At 34.2% G+C, this 15,929-nt stretch overlaps 1 protein-coding gene across 1 annotated transcript; it reads right to left on the bottom strand.

Annotated features, from left to right (window-relative positions):
• Nucleotides 1-2,054: 2,054 nt before the first annotated feature.
• Nucleotides 2,055-3,702, bottom strand: LOC131011525 (uncharacterized). The gene is made up of 7 exons (XM_057939308.1): nucleotides 3,628-3,702; nucleotides 3,372-3,542; nucleotides 3,178-3,285; nucleotides 2,931-3,000; nucleotides 2,751-2,858; nucleotides 2,577-2,667; nucleotides 2,055-2,284 (listed from the first exon to the last, which is right to left on the bottom strand). Exons 1-6 carry the CDS (start codon nucleotides 3,666-3,668, stop codon nucleotides 2,581-2,583), a joined length of 585 nt encoding a protein of 194 aa, XP_057795291.1. The 5' UTR covers nucleotides 3,669-3,702; the 3' UTR covers nucleotides 2,055-2,284; nucleotides 2,577-2,580.
• Nucleotides 3,703-15,929: the final 12,227 nt, after the last annotated feature.

Genomic DNA, 15,929 nt, shown 5'->3' on the forward strand with positions numbered 1-15,929 from the left:
GCGTTTCCTTTTTCAAAATGGCTATTTGAAAAGCGCTCTCACTACTAAAAAAACGCTCATACGTAACGGTAAATTTCCGTTATGTATGTACCAAAATTACCGTTGTATATAGTGGTGTTATGTATGAGGGTGCTCATACATAACGGTGTTCGCTATTTTATTTTAACACGCCGCAAGTGTACGGGTGCAATTGTGTACAGTAGCAAGCAAGGTCGTATTCCACAGAGACTAAATATTATCAATGCCTATCCTAAATTATTCTACTCTATCTGGACAAACGAAAATAAGAGTTTTGATTTTGAAAACAAAATAAATAAATAACAGAAAAGAAATAAATCAAGCTGGGAAACAAAGAAACAGATAAGAGAAGAATTCTCAAGGCAAAGGTTTCAACAGATTCTCCTAACTAACATGTTCAATTCAATTAATAAGATGATTCCTAAGGCAATCTCTAAGCTAGTCTATACCCACTCCCGTGGCATACAAACCGTTGATTACATGCAAGGCTACCGTCCCCGGATCGCACTTCTAACATGCAACTCCTAAAAGCTCATAGGATTAACGCCCTCACAAATATCAATTCCCTTTAGAATTAAATATAAGTGTTCTATGTTCTTAGTTCAGGTAATAATTATCATCTCCCGATCTCAAATTAAAACCTATGATTATACTAAATTGGTGGCCAATCAATAAAGCAAACAATTAAAACAAGAACATAGAAAGGAATAACAATCCAATTAATTGAATCAAACAGTCAGAAATTCAAACCATGTTTACTCCTTAAACCCTGGGAAAAAAGGGATTCTAGCCACACATAGACATATGAACTAGAATACAATTCTCAATAAAACAAATAAATATCCACAAGAAAAATCGTAGTAGAATTGAGAATCTTCAGTTCTTGCTCTCGCTCCGTTCTCCGTCTCTCTCGGCTCTCAGGAAAAGTAAAATATGATAAAAGATGATAAAAGGTGATTGGGGAATAAGTTATTGGATGGTATTTATATGCCCTAGGTCTTCAAGCTCCAAAAATACTCCAAAATCGCGCTTTAAGTGAAAAATCCGGAAACTGGGCGAGAAAACGGCGTCACGCGCGGTCGGGTCGCGCGGCCGCGCGCTGAGACCGCATGACCTCGCGCGGCCTGCTCGCGCGCCCACGCGCCGAGCCCGCGCGCTCCTCCAGCATGCTCTGCTCCGTCGCGCGGCCGCGCGACCTCGCGCGGCCTTGCGCAGTGATTTTGTTTTGGCTCGTTCTCCCTCGTCCGAACTCCGATTTACGAACCGTTTGCGCTCACGAACTCCTCTCAAGATGAACTACAACTTGTATTTCATCCAAATCTTCCAAATTCTGCTTCATTATTTCTGAAAATTCGTTCAAACAACGAGCAAGTGACAAGTTCTTAACCATAAACCAATATAAGCTCAAATAAATCAACAAACACACAAAATCCTCATAACTAAACATCAAAAATGACACACCAAGAGGTAAAAATGCATGTTTATCAAACGGTAATATACCGTTATGTATACTATGAATACATAACGGTTTATCGGATATCCATAACACAAGCAAAACCGTTGTGTATAATACTCATACATAACGAATATTTTACGTTATAAAAAGTTTGTTTTCCGATATGTACTAGTGATATAAATAACGGTGATTTATGTTTTACATAACGGTTATCCACCGTTGTTTAATGGTAGAAAACATAACGTTTTTTTATCGTTACGAAATTTATTTTTCCGTTATAAAATATATTTCGTAGAGACTGTATTGGGATTATATACAACGCTTTTTTGTACTTCACATAACGGTTATTTCCGTTATCTTTGGTATCAATTGTAATAGTGTTTTACCATTATAAATTTATATTATTCGTTGTGTAATTAGATTATAGATAACAGTGTTTATACATATTAGTAACGGCAATGAGAACCGTTATGTATTCTCAGTTATAAAATTAACCATATTTTCAGGATTTTTTTTATTTTTTTGCCTGTTTTTTGTAATTTCCTAATTATAATTCATACAAATATACAATATTCTCAAATAATACAATCCAAAACATATTATATAACATAACTTAAACTTCCATACATTGTAGCTTCAAAGTACCTAAAGTAGTCATGTAATTTACATCCAAACAATATTAACAAAAAAATGGTGTTCAACACTTGCTTCACCAAATTCTTACATTTTTTTCAGATTCAAAAGACATACAAAACACCAACCAAAATGCCACATCTAGCTTCCTATCATTCTGCTAACTGTTATTGCCACCTGACCATGAAACAAAATCAGTAAAACATAATACTATGTGCCATGTAAAGAAACTAAAAATGATGTTAAATGAAGATTAACTTCACAAATGTTTGAATCTAAACTTAATCTCAAAAGCCCAGTTTCAGTAATTTGTTACTTAAGTTATATATGTGAATTTTAAAGGCTGGTCATAATTCACAAGTATAAGAGGATGATATAAGAGGATTAATATGGCACATGTATATCACCAACATTTAGGGATGATATAAGAGGATTAATAGCCTGATCATAATTCACAAGTCAAACATACATGATCAGTCCAATACATGTGTAAGAACACACTTAGCCCATTCCTCGCGAACTTCATCGATTTCAACTTGAGAATATTGTACATTCGTAAACTGTAAATAAAAATTAGTGGTCAAGTATAATTTATGAAAAATGTTACATTAAAATATGATAGTATATATTTATAAGCATTTACCAATGATGGCAGAGAAATATTGGCGTCCTTTTCAAACCCTTGCACTATTTCTTTCATATAGCGCATCACAAAAAATCCACATTCCGTACCACCAGGTTGCCTAGGAGCCTACATTTAGAATCATAAAAATATGAGGTTACCAACTATGAATTAATATTACCTATAAACAATAGCACACACCTTTATAGTTTCCCATTTTGCCGAGTTCTTGAATTTCTTTCCTTTGTTTGCATTGTAGATACTCATAGCACTTCAAAAGAATGAATACAAGTAAATTAATATACGAATAGACACCCAATCAAGAAGTTAAATTACTTTCAACAAACAACCAATAGAAGCAAATTAATATACGAACAAACAAGAAGTTAAATGACAGTCAATACAAGCAAATTAGTATACGAACATACGCACAGGTGATAAAACTTACTTGTCAACAGCAGCTTTCCAAGGGACATCACGAATTCTATTATAAAGAGAGTCGAACATATACATGTGGCCTTTGTGTGGTACAATTACTGTGAGTATCCAATGTTTACTATTTCATACAAGTAAAAAAATTAGTATAGCAATGATCATAGAACTTAGTAACTATTGAGGTTGTAATGTTAAGTATTCACTTACTCCACATTGCAAGGCGCCAAAATAATTTGATTTGTAGTTGTAAGAAGCAATCGTTCTGATAATGCACGTGCCCTATCTTCGATTGATAACTTGCTAGAGTGTGAGATAGTGAACGGGTTCACAAATACAAATCTGCCAGCTTGATCTTTATTCATGTTTCTGTACAAATGGCTGAAAGTAAAAATGATTATATATTAGCAACAAAGAAACACCTCATATAAATAGTACTAATTCATTAACTTATCGATACACTTACAAAACATATGCGACGATGCAACTTCCTGTAATAGGTTCCATGTTACAGAAAGGAATTAGATCTTGCTCCACAATCCAGAGACTAATTTCAACCCCAAAAAGCTCAGTATCTATTGGCAACTGTAGTCCTCGACTGCTCTTAAACAATTTCTCAATCACATAGTACAGTGCTATTAATGAAGGAGGCAGTGATGACATTTTGTTTATTGAAGATTCCTTGATCAATATTTTGTCAGCCTTCTTCTTCTTCTTCGTACTAAGTGTCTAAAGCATGATATATTACAAATATTAACACTTAAATAAATGCAAGACAAGAAAATATAGATTGAAAATACCTCAACTGATCTTTTCAACACCAAAGGGTTAGGCCATGCTACATGACTGCCTAATGCACTCCCAACAGTCTGTATCTCATCCGATACAGGATAGGGAAGAGTTGCAAATTCATCCAAAATCTCATCAATTGACACGCGTAAGCTATTTGCAGGCATTGGAGCACCATGTAGAACACTACCGATGGCAAACACTGTTCCATAAGCTAGATTTTTTTTTATTTGTCCACCAACGCAACCCTTGTACCCTAACAATAAATCCACATAAATTTACATTTCAAAGTCAATAGTTATCCCAACACAGTACTAGTATGCACAATATTAAAAACAGAGAGTACTAGTAGTGCAGCAGTTGATTTGCCCTTCAAAAATCAAGACCAATCTCTTCTTCTATCACTAAACAAGCTCATAACAAATCAACAAATCTCAGCAGCTGAAACATAACTTCACAAAAGTTACCTGAACCAACTCATTTTTGTCTATCTCCATGATGTCATCATCTTTCACCTTATCGTCTTTCACCTCATCGTCTTTTACCTCAACTCGAGTCGGAGATGGAGCTATGGCAGAACAACTACCCAGTGCTTCAGTGTTCGATAGCTTTTCACCCACAGCAGCTTCAAGTTTTCCAATTCGAGTAATTAACTTGAAGATCACTTTATCTTGAACAAGTATTTTTCTGTCTTGTTCATCAATTTTTTGCTTTGCATAGTCATTAAGCTTCTCTTCATCCCCTTGACTTTTACCAATGTATAACGACTTAGGCTTCACCCCTGCCCCTAAAGCTCGAATTCGACCACTGTGTTCTGGTTTATCAAGTGCATATGATAGCAAATCACCGGAACATGTTTTTGCATCAAGCGTCCCTTCCTCTTTTTTGCGTATGCATTCATCCTAGTGCATATAAAGAATCCAAAAGTTAAAGACATTTTCAAAAATAAATGAACAGATTCATGTAATATAAAATATATAACTTCTATAAATTAAAATAACAACAATTTTCTGTATTGGAATCTTCAGGTTTTCATCGTCAACTTCTCCATCCTTCTTAACTCTTGCTTTTTTCCACAAGGTTGCTCTCTTCACTTCTTCGTCATCATGCAATTCACCCTACAAAGACAAATTAGATTACATAACTAAATAATGGAGTAAAATAATAATGCTTAACTTTCACAAATTCTGCACAATTAACTTATTAACCTTCAATTCTTCGGCCAATCGTGCATATCCTTTACGTGAAATGTGATGTGGATATACATGTTTACTCCTTCTCTCCTTTTTCTTTTCACTCAGTTTCTACAAGGTAATCAAACAAATTTTAATAAAATGGCAGTAAGTTGCTGCAATGAAACTTGTCCCCAACAAAAAAGCAAATAAATATAGCAGCTAGTTCAATGAAACATAAGTATCTCATTAACTGTGACAGTTTAAAACTCTATTAAGCATGACATAATCATCAAATGATAACACTAACAATAACTAAACTGACCTCTTTTCTCAAACGCATGTAATTAATGCTCAACACTTTAATTACCTTAAAATCATCTGTAATTCGAGTTATGACAAATTGACTCCAGTCCACTGGTAGAATTCCAGTATCCGGCGGTGGTGTATACAACTTTGCTGCATCATTTTTGTTTGGCACAATAAAGTCATTATATAGACGAGTTTTCCATGATCGCCACTTATTATTTGCTGATTCCAAACAAGAAGCCTTCCATCCATCAGGAATATTGTAAGATAACTACAATATCAGAGAAGAAGCACAAGTCACCAATCAATAATACTAATAATCTGAACATGTATATAACAACAGACTTACCTTCACCGTTTTCCAGATCTCCTGTTTCACATCTGCAGGAACTTCTCTCCAACTCTTTATATTTACTTTAACTTGACGACGAGTAAGAAGTCCAATATAACTTTGTAGTTCAGCTGCATTCTTACTCACCGGTTGTCCATGTTTATTGAATTGAACATCTTCAATGATCCCTTTCACCCTTCGTTGAGCAACCTTATTCAAACAAATCTTACCCCTTCTCGCCTTGCTTGTAACTGGTGTATCTTTGGATGATGCTACTAACTTATCACTATCATTTGAAGACATTGTAAACCTGAAAGGCAAACAACATTCATAAGTAAATTAAGCAACTTTTAATAACAACCAAATCAAATGGCAGCATATTGAAGCTTCATTGAAGCTAGATAATGTCAAAAAGGACCAAAGCAGGTGGCAACTCTAAGTAAAATATGCTTAAGTACATGACAAAATAAAAAATAAAACAGATTACAAAGATGGGCAGATTAAAAGCACCTACAATCGAGATTCTCACAACACATACTACACCCAAATTACATCACAGTCTTCACAAACGTGTGGTGGTTCATCTTCGTCTGATCCATTATTTGTATCAGGGGAAGGTACTCCTAGTGAAAAACTTTGGAGTTGGATAGAAAAATCACCCAACTGATCATGACTATGCATATCAGTATGTCGTTTCAAGGGACTAGCAAGTACTACTGACCAATTCTTATCCTCGGGATCTTCAATATAAAACACGGGTTTAGCTTGACTTCCCAAAATAAAAGGCTCAGATTTGTAGCCTAATTTGTTCAAATTCACTAAGGTAAAACCGGTGTCATCTACTTTTACACCATTCTTATTGTCTACCCAATCACACTTAAACACTACAAATCGGTATGCGCTATAATCAAGCTCCAGAATTTGATCAATCCTGCCATAAAATATCATGCTCGATACAACAGGATTCTTATCCTTCGCACTAGCAACTTGCATAGTGTTTGCACGTATGCTAACCCCAGAATTTTGAGTTACTCGTTTCTCATCACGCTTTTGTGTACTAAAAACAACACCATCAATTGAGTAAGTAGAATACTCAGTTACTTGCACGCTAGGCCCAAAAGATATTACTTTCAACCTCTCTGGTAATTGACACTCGGGATCAACCATTGCATTTTCAACATATTCGCGCATCCAGGTAGTAAACAACCTATTATGCTCGTCTTGAAGCCATTTATTCCCTTTAGCTTTCTTAGGATTCATCGATGCCAAATATGTCTTATGTTCCCTGCAAATAATTTCATTAAGGTTAAATATGTATAATAATGTTGTGTTAAGAAAGAAATCATAAAGTTTGAGAGCTTACTCAATATATGGATCGATTTCAGCCTCGTTATTCAAAACATATCGATGAGCTTGCTCCAATTCTTCATTGCTAATTGCTTTTACAGTACCACCTCGTGCTGAAGGTTCTGTGACATTGATGTTTCGATGGGTAGATGGGATTCCTACTGTTTCAACAGTAGATAAATATTCCGAGCAGAACTCAATGGCTTCTTCAACTATGTAAGACTCAGCAATAGAGGCTTCAGGTCGATGACGATTTCGTACATAGACCTTTAAGATTTTCATGAATCTTTCAAAGGGGTACATCCATCTATACCACACCGGCCCACATAATTTAACTTATCTCACGAGATGCACAGTCAAATGTATCATTATATCAAAAAATGAAGGAGGGAAATACTTCTCGAGCAGACACAAAGTTGTCACAACTTCTTTTTGAATTTCTTCTAACTTTTGCACATCTATTTCCTTACTACATATCTCATTAAAAAAAAGACACAACCTAGTCAAGGCGATCCTGACACGGCGAGGCAAAACACCACGTAGAGCTATAGGAAGCAATTGTTGCATGAAGACGTGGCAGTCATGTGATTTCAGTCCAGTAAGCTTCAATTCCTTCATCGATACAAGCTTGCTAATGTTTGAAGAGTATCCATTAGGAACTTTCATTTGCAGAAATGATTCACAAACTTTTTGCTTCTCTTCTTTACTTAATGTGTAACATGAGGCAGGCATGTTTTTTTTCCACTGTATTCGGTGCTAAGTCATTCCTCAAACCCATCTCAACCAAGTCCATTCTCGCACCTATTCCATCTTTCGTTTTCCCCGGAATGTTTAATAGCGTACCAATTACACTTTCGAGCACATTTTTTTCGATGTGCATCACATCGAGTATGTGACGAAATGTAAATGTTCCCAATACTCCAATTCATAAAATATGGACTTCTTCTTGAAACACGGTGAATCTTCAGGGGGCACAATTGAATCTCGTTTCTCACGCTGCTCTCTTTTCTTCCTTTTCTTGCAGATGCCTTCATCTACCATTTTTTGCCCTTTGGTTTTTCCCCACACACAGCTGCACGATTGCATTTTGTTTAAAATCTCATGGCCAGTCATTGGTTTTGGGGCAGATTGCAACTCTTGCACGCCATCAAAGGCTTTCTTTTGCCTTCGATACGGATGAGACGGTGGTAAAAATCTTCTATGTCCTGTATAACATAATTTTCTGCTGTGTGGTAAGTATTTAGCATGAGTTCTGTCCGCACAAATTGGACAAGCTTTATAACCTTTTACAGCACACCCCAACAAGTTTCCGTAGGCAGGAAAGTCGTTGATCGTCCATAGAAGTACAGATTTAAGTGTGAAGAATTCATCACGATACCCATCGTATGCTTGGATGCCTTTCTCCCATAACTCTTTTAAGTCATCGACTAGAGGTGCCAAGTACACGTCAATATCGTTGCCGGGTTGTTTGGGACCAGAAATTAAGAGAGTTAGCATCATGAATCTTCTTTTCATGCATAACCAATGAGGTAGGTTGTACGGGACTAACAAAACTGGCCAGCAACTATAATTAGAACTCATCATACCGTGTGGATTCATACCATCGGCTGCTAAAGCTAATCTCAGATTTCTTGGTTCATTCCCAAATTCTGGCCATTTGGTGTCCACTAACTTCCAAGCCGGTGCATCAGATGGATGTCGAAGATATTCATCAGGAGTTCTGCCATCCACATGCCAAGTTAAATCCTTGGCAATCTCAGGAGTCCGAAACATCCTTTGGAATCTTGGTATCGGTGAAAAAATACCACAACACCTTCGACGGCGTACCAGAAAGAGGCTTATTCTTTTTATCCATCTTCCATCTTGATATACCACATGTAGGACAATTAACTGAATCCTTATACTCCCCCCGATACAAAATGCAATCATTAGAACATGCATGAATCTTCTCATAATCTAAACCTAAAGTGCCTAAGGTTTTCTTGGCGTTATAAAGAGAAGAAGGCATCACGTTGCCTTCAGGTAGGATCTCCCGTAGCAGGTTTAGCAGTTCACTGAAACTAGTGTCACTCCAACTGTATTTAGCCTTCAAGTTGTACAATTTAATAGTGACAGATAGCTTAGTGAATCTGCTACAATCACGATATAACGGTTTAGCAGCATCTTCAAGCAACTCCTTAAAACTAGTTGGATTATCCCTATAAACATCATACGCATCGTGAATCATATCTATTGGCTCCTCATTCCCAATACTTGCATCACCTTGCCCAACACGGTTACTATCAAATGTTGACTGCGAAGACGTTCCTCCTTCGCCGTGCCACACCCATTTCTTGTATGTCAAGTCCATCCCAAACATAATAATATGTGCCCTTACAACTTCGACGACCTTCTTCCTAGTATTAGCACACTTCGCACAAGGACAAGACATAAACATAGGATCACAACCACTTTGCACTGCAAAACTCAAGAAAGCTTCAACCCCGTCCTCATACTCTTTTGACAGCCTATTACTTGACATCCATACTTTGTCCATTTCAAAAATCAACTTAGTAAACACCTCAGCGTACTGACAATCTATTCACAACCAACCATTTAAATATTAATCATTCAAATTAGCAAATAAATATACTCAAAGGTACGTGGCATTGTGACAGTCCAGACCCAGCTCACCAACTTTGGTGATCTAACGGGCACGAGGAAAGTTTCCAGCCGATATACCATTCAAGTATATATATATATATATATATATATATATATAACAATCTATTCACAACTAATCATTTAAACATAATAATTCAAGTTTGCAAATAAAGATACTCAAAGGTACGTGGCATTGTGACAGTCCAGACCCAGCTCACCAAGTTTGGTGATCTAACGGGCACGAGGAAAGTTTCCAGCCGATATACCATTCAAGTATATATATATATATATATATATATATATATATATATATATATATAGGGAGTGGTTCAATTGAGAAGCTCAAATGTGTTGAGAAGTTGAGAAGCAATGTAATAGATGAACATGTTAGTACATTTTGATGAACATGGTAATTAGACCCTATATCAATAAATTATTTGAACATACCAAATATAACTGACGAACATACGAATCTATTTAATTTGTTAAAAAATACGTCACCGCCAATGATCGAACCCCAAATCAAACTCGTGTTCATAAAAACTAATTGGCATGTTCATCTATTAAATTGCTTCTCAACTTCTCAACACATTTGAGCTTCTCAATATAACCTAACCCTATATATATATATATATAACAATCTATTCACAACTAATCATTTATACATAATAATTCAAGTTTGCAAATAAAGATACTCATAACAGCAGCAGCAGCATGTAGGAAAATATATTTTTCTTTACTAGTCAATTCCAAAAGCACATAAATAAAAATACCAACATAAACACCATAATAACAATATCTAATCTCTCTCTCTCTCTCTCTCTCTCTCTCAAAGTATATATATACTAGAACAAACAACGATTCATACACTTAATCTTCACATCTCATACCAAAAATATACACCACAAACACAAATGAAAACATATCCTCAAAACAGACAACCCAACTCATAAGCAATTCATAGCTGAAGGTTACAAGTCCCCTGTTACCTTAAATGCAAGAATCCTAGGAGATGGAAAACGCAGCTCAGTTAGATCTTCAACGAACGTCGTACAAGCTGCCAATGCTGCTGCACTCTTTCCTTCCTATGCAGCAAGTTCAGCACCCTGATAAAAAAACATAACAATAAGAATAGATATACAATCTATAACTCATTACACCTCTAATGAAGCAAAAACAGATCAATGAAGAAGCAAAATAAGGCAATAGATGCATCAAGAAACATAAACAGCGAATAATTTTATTTTTCTTTTCAAAAAAAGAACTAATGTAGCAGTGGTAAGACGAGGCTTACTATCTTGTGCTGTTACAGATTCTTATTTTCTCTTTCAATTAATGAATTTCCTTATGGTTCTCGAACTAATGTAGCAGTGGCAAGGTCAGGATGTGAAAGAGCAACGTGATCATTGCAAGAAATGCAGTTCCCTAGAGAGTTTAATCTCTCCTCTATTCGCTGAATAGAAATTGAATCTGGGAGACTGTTCCTTAAGTGTTGAAGCTCTATCATAAGAACAATATAGATGCAACATCAGGTCTAGAAAATCAGAACATCCTGCAGTATTCTTATTCCTAAAAGAGGACCATATTGTACAGAAATAATCAGCATTTAGCAGCATAATGAGACCGATTTGTTGATTTGCTGGAGTGGTGATTTGGTGAAGGGAAGACCGATTTGCTGGAGTCGAATTGGGGATTTGGAGCGATTTGCTGGAGTGTGAGATTTGGAGCGAAAACATACGAGTAATGGAGGGAGTTGCTCAATATATTTTTTAGTATAATAATTTAGTTTAAATAAAAAAAAAACCTCATAGATAACAGTAAGGAATAACGGTTGGAACTGCCGTTATAAATCACGCTCATATATAACGATATTCTTAACGCTAAAAAACCCGTTGTTGAATAGATGCTCATACATAACGAATGGGTTAACGGTTCTATAATACCGTTATATATACTACTAATAGATAACGTTAATACGTAACACTTAATTTGAAACTGTTATAAATACATATGGATAACAGTACATATATAACGGAATCTTGGAAAACCGTTATGTATTACTAAAAGTGCGCTCATACATAATGGTTTTTGACCAAAACCGTTATGTATGAACCGTTATCCCTATTTCCATTTTTAGTAGTGTCTCATAATAATAATAATAATAATAATAATAATAATAATAATAATAATAATAATAATAATAATAATAATATTGTTATGCAATCATTTTTTAAACATAATTAATTAAACCCAATTAAGAGTCTAATTAATTAATTAGACAATTACACCACTTAATCAAGTTAATTAAATGTGTATAGTCCCAATTAAAATAAATTAATTAAAGACCCTTTTTTAATAAAAATTTGCAGCCCAACTTCTAATTAATTAAGTAACAGAGCCCAAACATTATAAAAAAGGAGGCCCAAACTTTATTAAAAGAATCAGCCCAACTAAATTAGGGCAAAGGCCCAAATGTGAGCCCAAATCACTCCCCCTCTTTTCTTCTCCACCTACACCCGTTCTACTTCCTATATTCATAAGCAAGATTTTTGTTTAAATGTAAATATAAATTTTTATTAAATCAAATAATATTTTTTTTCTTATAAAGTAAATAAGACTTTTCTTAATAGCAAATAAGACTTTATTAAAAAAATAAAAATTTTCATATAATCAAATAAGACTTTATAAATAAAGTTTATTATAAAATTCAACTAGTGTTGTACTTGTGTGCTTCACAATGCAAAAAATATAGAATTTTTCATATACACAAAGTGTTAATTTATAAGCTAATTATCAACACAAAGAATAATATTGAAAGACAAATTACAAGTACTAAATATTATATTTAAAATATTACATCATAAGTTGACTAATCGATAATTATTTATTTAATCTGAGTATTGTAGCTCAGTAATATTCCTTTATTGATAATAGTAGGTGATCCGGTTGTGAATTTGAATCCTTTCATATCCCAAATTAAAAGAAAAAGATTTAATCAAGCACATTTAAGTAAACAATTGAATAATCTAATTGAGTCATGCTATTGAACAATCGACCGGGATGAATACTATATTTCATCAATCATAATTATTATAAATGAAAATGATAATATATATTCCCTCCATCCCACTAAAAGTTGCATGTATTCCATTTTGGGTCGTCCCACTATAAGTGGCCTATTTCCATAAATGAAAGAATTTAAGCCTTAAAAAGGTAAATGGAAGAATAATATCGAAAGAAAAATTACAATAAATTGTACTAAATATTATATTTAAAATATTACAACATAAGTTGACTAATCAATAATTATTTAATCAATCTGAGTATTGTAGCTCAGTAGTATTCCTTTATTGATAATAGTAGCTGGTGATCTGGTTGTGAATTTGAATCCCTTCATATCCCAAATAATTTAAAAAAAAATAATAATCAAGCACATACAAGTAAACAATTGAATAATTTAATTGAGTCATCCTATTGAGAAATCGGCCAGGACGAATACTATATTTTATCAATCATGATTATTATTTATTATTTATTTTAATAGTAAAAAAAAATACTCATAAGAGCCCTCTAAACAAATTAAATATACTTATAAGAGGACATCCAAGTAGTATAGAGGCTTATGGTTCAATCTCCACCATCCCCTTCCCCATCTAATTTTTCTTTTACAAAACTCTTGTGTATTAGTGTACAAAAATCATTCGACTAAATTCACCCATTTGAACTCTCTTCCGTGGATTATTGAAGATAAATTTACATAATTTTTTTTATAAAAGTATCGTCAAATATTAATATTTTATTCTTTTATAAAAATAAAATAATTCAATATAATGAACATAAAATAACTATTTCTTCCCAAAAAAATATATAAAATAACTATTTTATTCTTATATGCAATTTTATAAAATAACCAGCAATTTACTACTATAAGGCTCGTTACATTGATTGTACTAAACATAATAAATATACTTTCTTAAGATAACAAAGTGAAAAAATAAATAAATAAATATGATTGCAATTATATTCTATAGTAATTAAACTTATACAACTTCATTGCTAAAAATATAAATTTGTGTCAATTTGTTAGACAATATGAATATCTAATAGAATTTCTTGTGTATAATGAAATATCCATATGATAAGTTCAAATATTACAATATATATTAAAATTATACAAAATATATTGATTTGTTCATCAAATAATTGTAAAAACCAACAATATATATTTTAAATATAATCAATACTGTAAACATAAATTATGAGTATTTTATGTTTTTATTTTCTTTTAAATGAACTATTTTTATATTAGGTCAATGCCCATTTTATTTAACAATTAAACTCTTCACTAAATGATATAAAGTGATTTTTATAAATATTTTTATTCTTTTATTGATAAAGTATTTGATGGAAAGCAATTATGACCCATTAACCAATAGTTAAAACTTAAACCGAATATTCATTAGATAAATCAACGATATTTTTAGAGGGAAATTTTTGCAAGCAAGTTCTTTGCTTTGATATATAGATAAAAACTTAGTGATACAATGGATAGGACATTGGTCATTACCATTGAAACTAGATATTTTGGGTTTGATCATCGACATAAGTGTTAATAAATATGAGCTGACCTACCCAATCAGTGATTCACCAGACCAGATCCGCCCCGGGTCGCGCCTTATCTCATATATGAGAACGGTTTTCAACTAGGTGTGCCTCACAATAACCTTAGCCCTATACTTTTTTCGATTTATTGTGGTCAAATCATAGATTTCTAGCTAGATTTTTTTTTTTAAATTTGTTACAATCAAAGAAAGGAAAAAACCCACTCACACTCTAGCTCTTAGGGTGACTCGAACCCCCGACCTATTGGTTAGAGGAGAAGCGTCTTACCAATAGACTGCGCTTCATCGTCAGATTTCTAGCTAGATTAACATCCCCTCTACATGCATATTGATTAACTAAAATAGTGTGTTTTATAATATTGTTAAAGGTACATGTCGTGCATCGCATAAGTAGAATATTAGTGTCATTTGAAAGATGAAATGACATAATTTTATTGTAAAAAAAGTTAGAAACATTTTAATTAATAATAAGTGTGTTATAATTGTAAATATTTCGCACAAACAACAAAAAATCGTTTAATGTTATTTTATTTCCAACAATTAATCTCATAAAGTTATTAAAACATTAATGTAATCAAGTATTAGTTTATAATTGTTTCTCATTCTGAAAAAGTGATTGACCAATATGGTCCTCCGCCGCCCCATGAAGGGTGGTACACTTTATCTATTTTATTTTTGGGTAATTGGTGTATAAATACATGAACTTTACTCACTTTTTGGTATTTAACATGAACTTTAAAATCTAGTTATAAATACATGAACTTTAAACTTTATTTGATTTTTGACTCATTTTTTATATCTGATAAAATTAATGCTTACATGTCAAAATTAAAACTTAGTTGGCAAACTTAATCCTCTTGCTTGCATTGACTAAGAAATTTCCCCCCATCCATTCAATTTATGCTAAAAACCATTTTCACCTTTACAAAACCCGTCAGATCCAGGGCCTCTGCTGAGGCCCTGCCTGAATCTGCTGCTTGGGGTCACTTGCGATGAGAATAAGAAGCGTTGTGATGATACGAAGACGACGACGACAGTGACAGCCCATTCCCCATTATACCTCCCAGTCCTATACCCCGGCACCAACGAGGAGGAGGCGTTGCCCAGAAACGGCATCTGTTATTGATGATGATGACCCAGCAAGTAAGGCGAAGATGGGTGGTAGGGCATTTGATAGAAGCACATCTTTGGATCCTTGGCGTCGTGCGACAAGAAGGGGAAGGGCCGGTTTAGATAGACCGGGATGCCCTTGATGGGAACTGAGACGCCATGATTGATCTGGTAAGGGTGGTTTTGTGGGTATCGCCTCTGCGCGTCGGCGGAGTTCTTTGGTAGGTCGGACATAGTTGTTGGTGGCGTTGGGTTAGCCATAGATGGACTGTTGGGACACAAAAAGATATCCAAGTAGTTTTGATGATGCCAAAACCATTAGAGTGCTTCACTTATCTTTATTTCTATTGCAGGTCCAAGTGCTCCAGTCCTCACAGGCCCTGACTGAAAGCTGCAAAGACTTTAGTTCAGTGGGACTAGGAACAAAAGACTAAAGACAGCACAA

Source organism: Salvia miltiorrhiza, chromosome 2, assembly GCF_028751815.1.
Source record: "Salvia miltiorrhiza cultivar Shanhuang (shh) chromosome 2, IMPLAD_Smil_shh, whole genome shotgun sequence".
NCBI classification, from domain to species: domain Eukaryota; kingdom Viridiplantae; phylum Streptophyta; class Magnoliopsida; order Lamiales; family Lamiaceae; genus Salvia; species Salvia miltiorrhiza.

Excerpts from the sequence above, each read along its gene's own strand:
- LOC131011525 (XM_057939308.1), bottom strand. The coding sequence starts at position 3,668 with ATGGAACCTATTACAGGAAGTTGCATCGTCGCATATGTTTT. Across the intron at positions 3,286-3,371 it reads TTGGCGCCTTGCAATGTGGA|TAAACATTGGATACTCACAG; the intron begins GTAAGTGAATAC and ends TGTATGAAATAG. Across the intron at positions 2,859-2,930 it reads CAAAATGGGAAACTATAAAG|GCTCCTAGGCAACCTGGTGG; the intron begins GTGTGTGCTATT and ends TTCTAAATGTAG.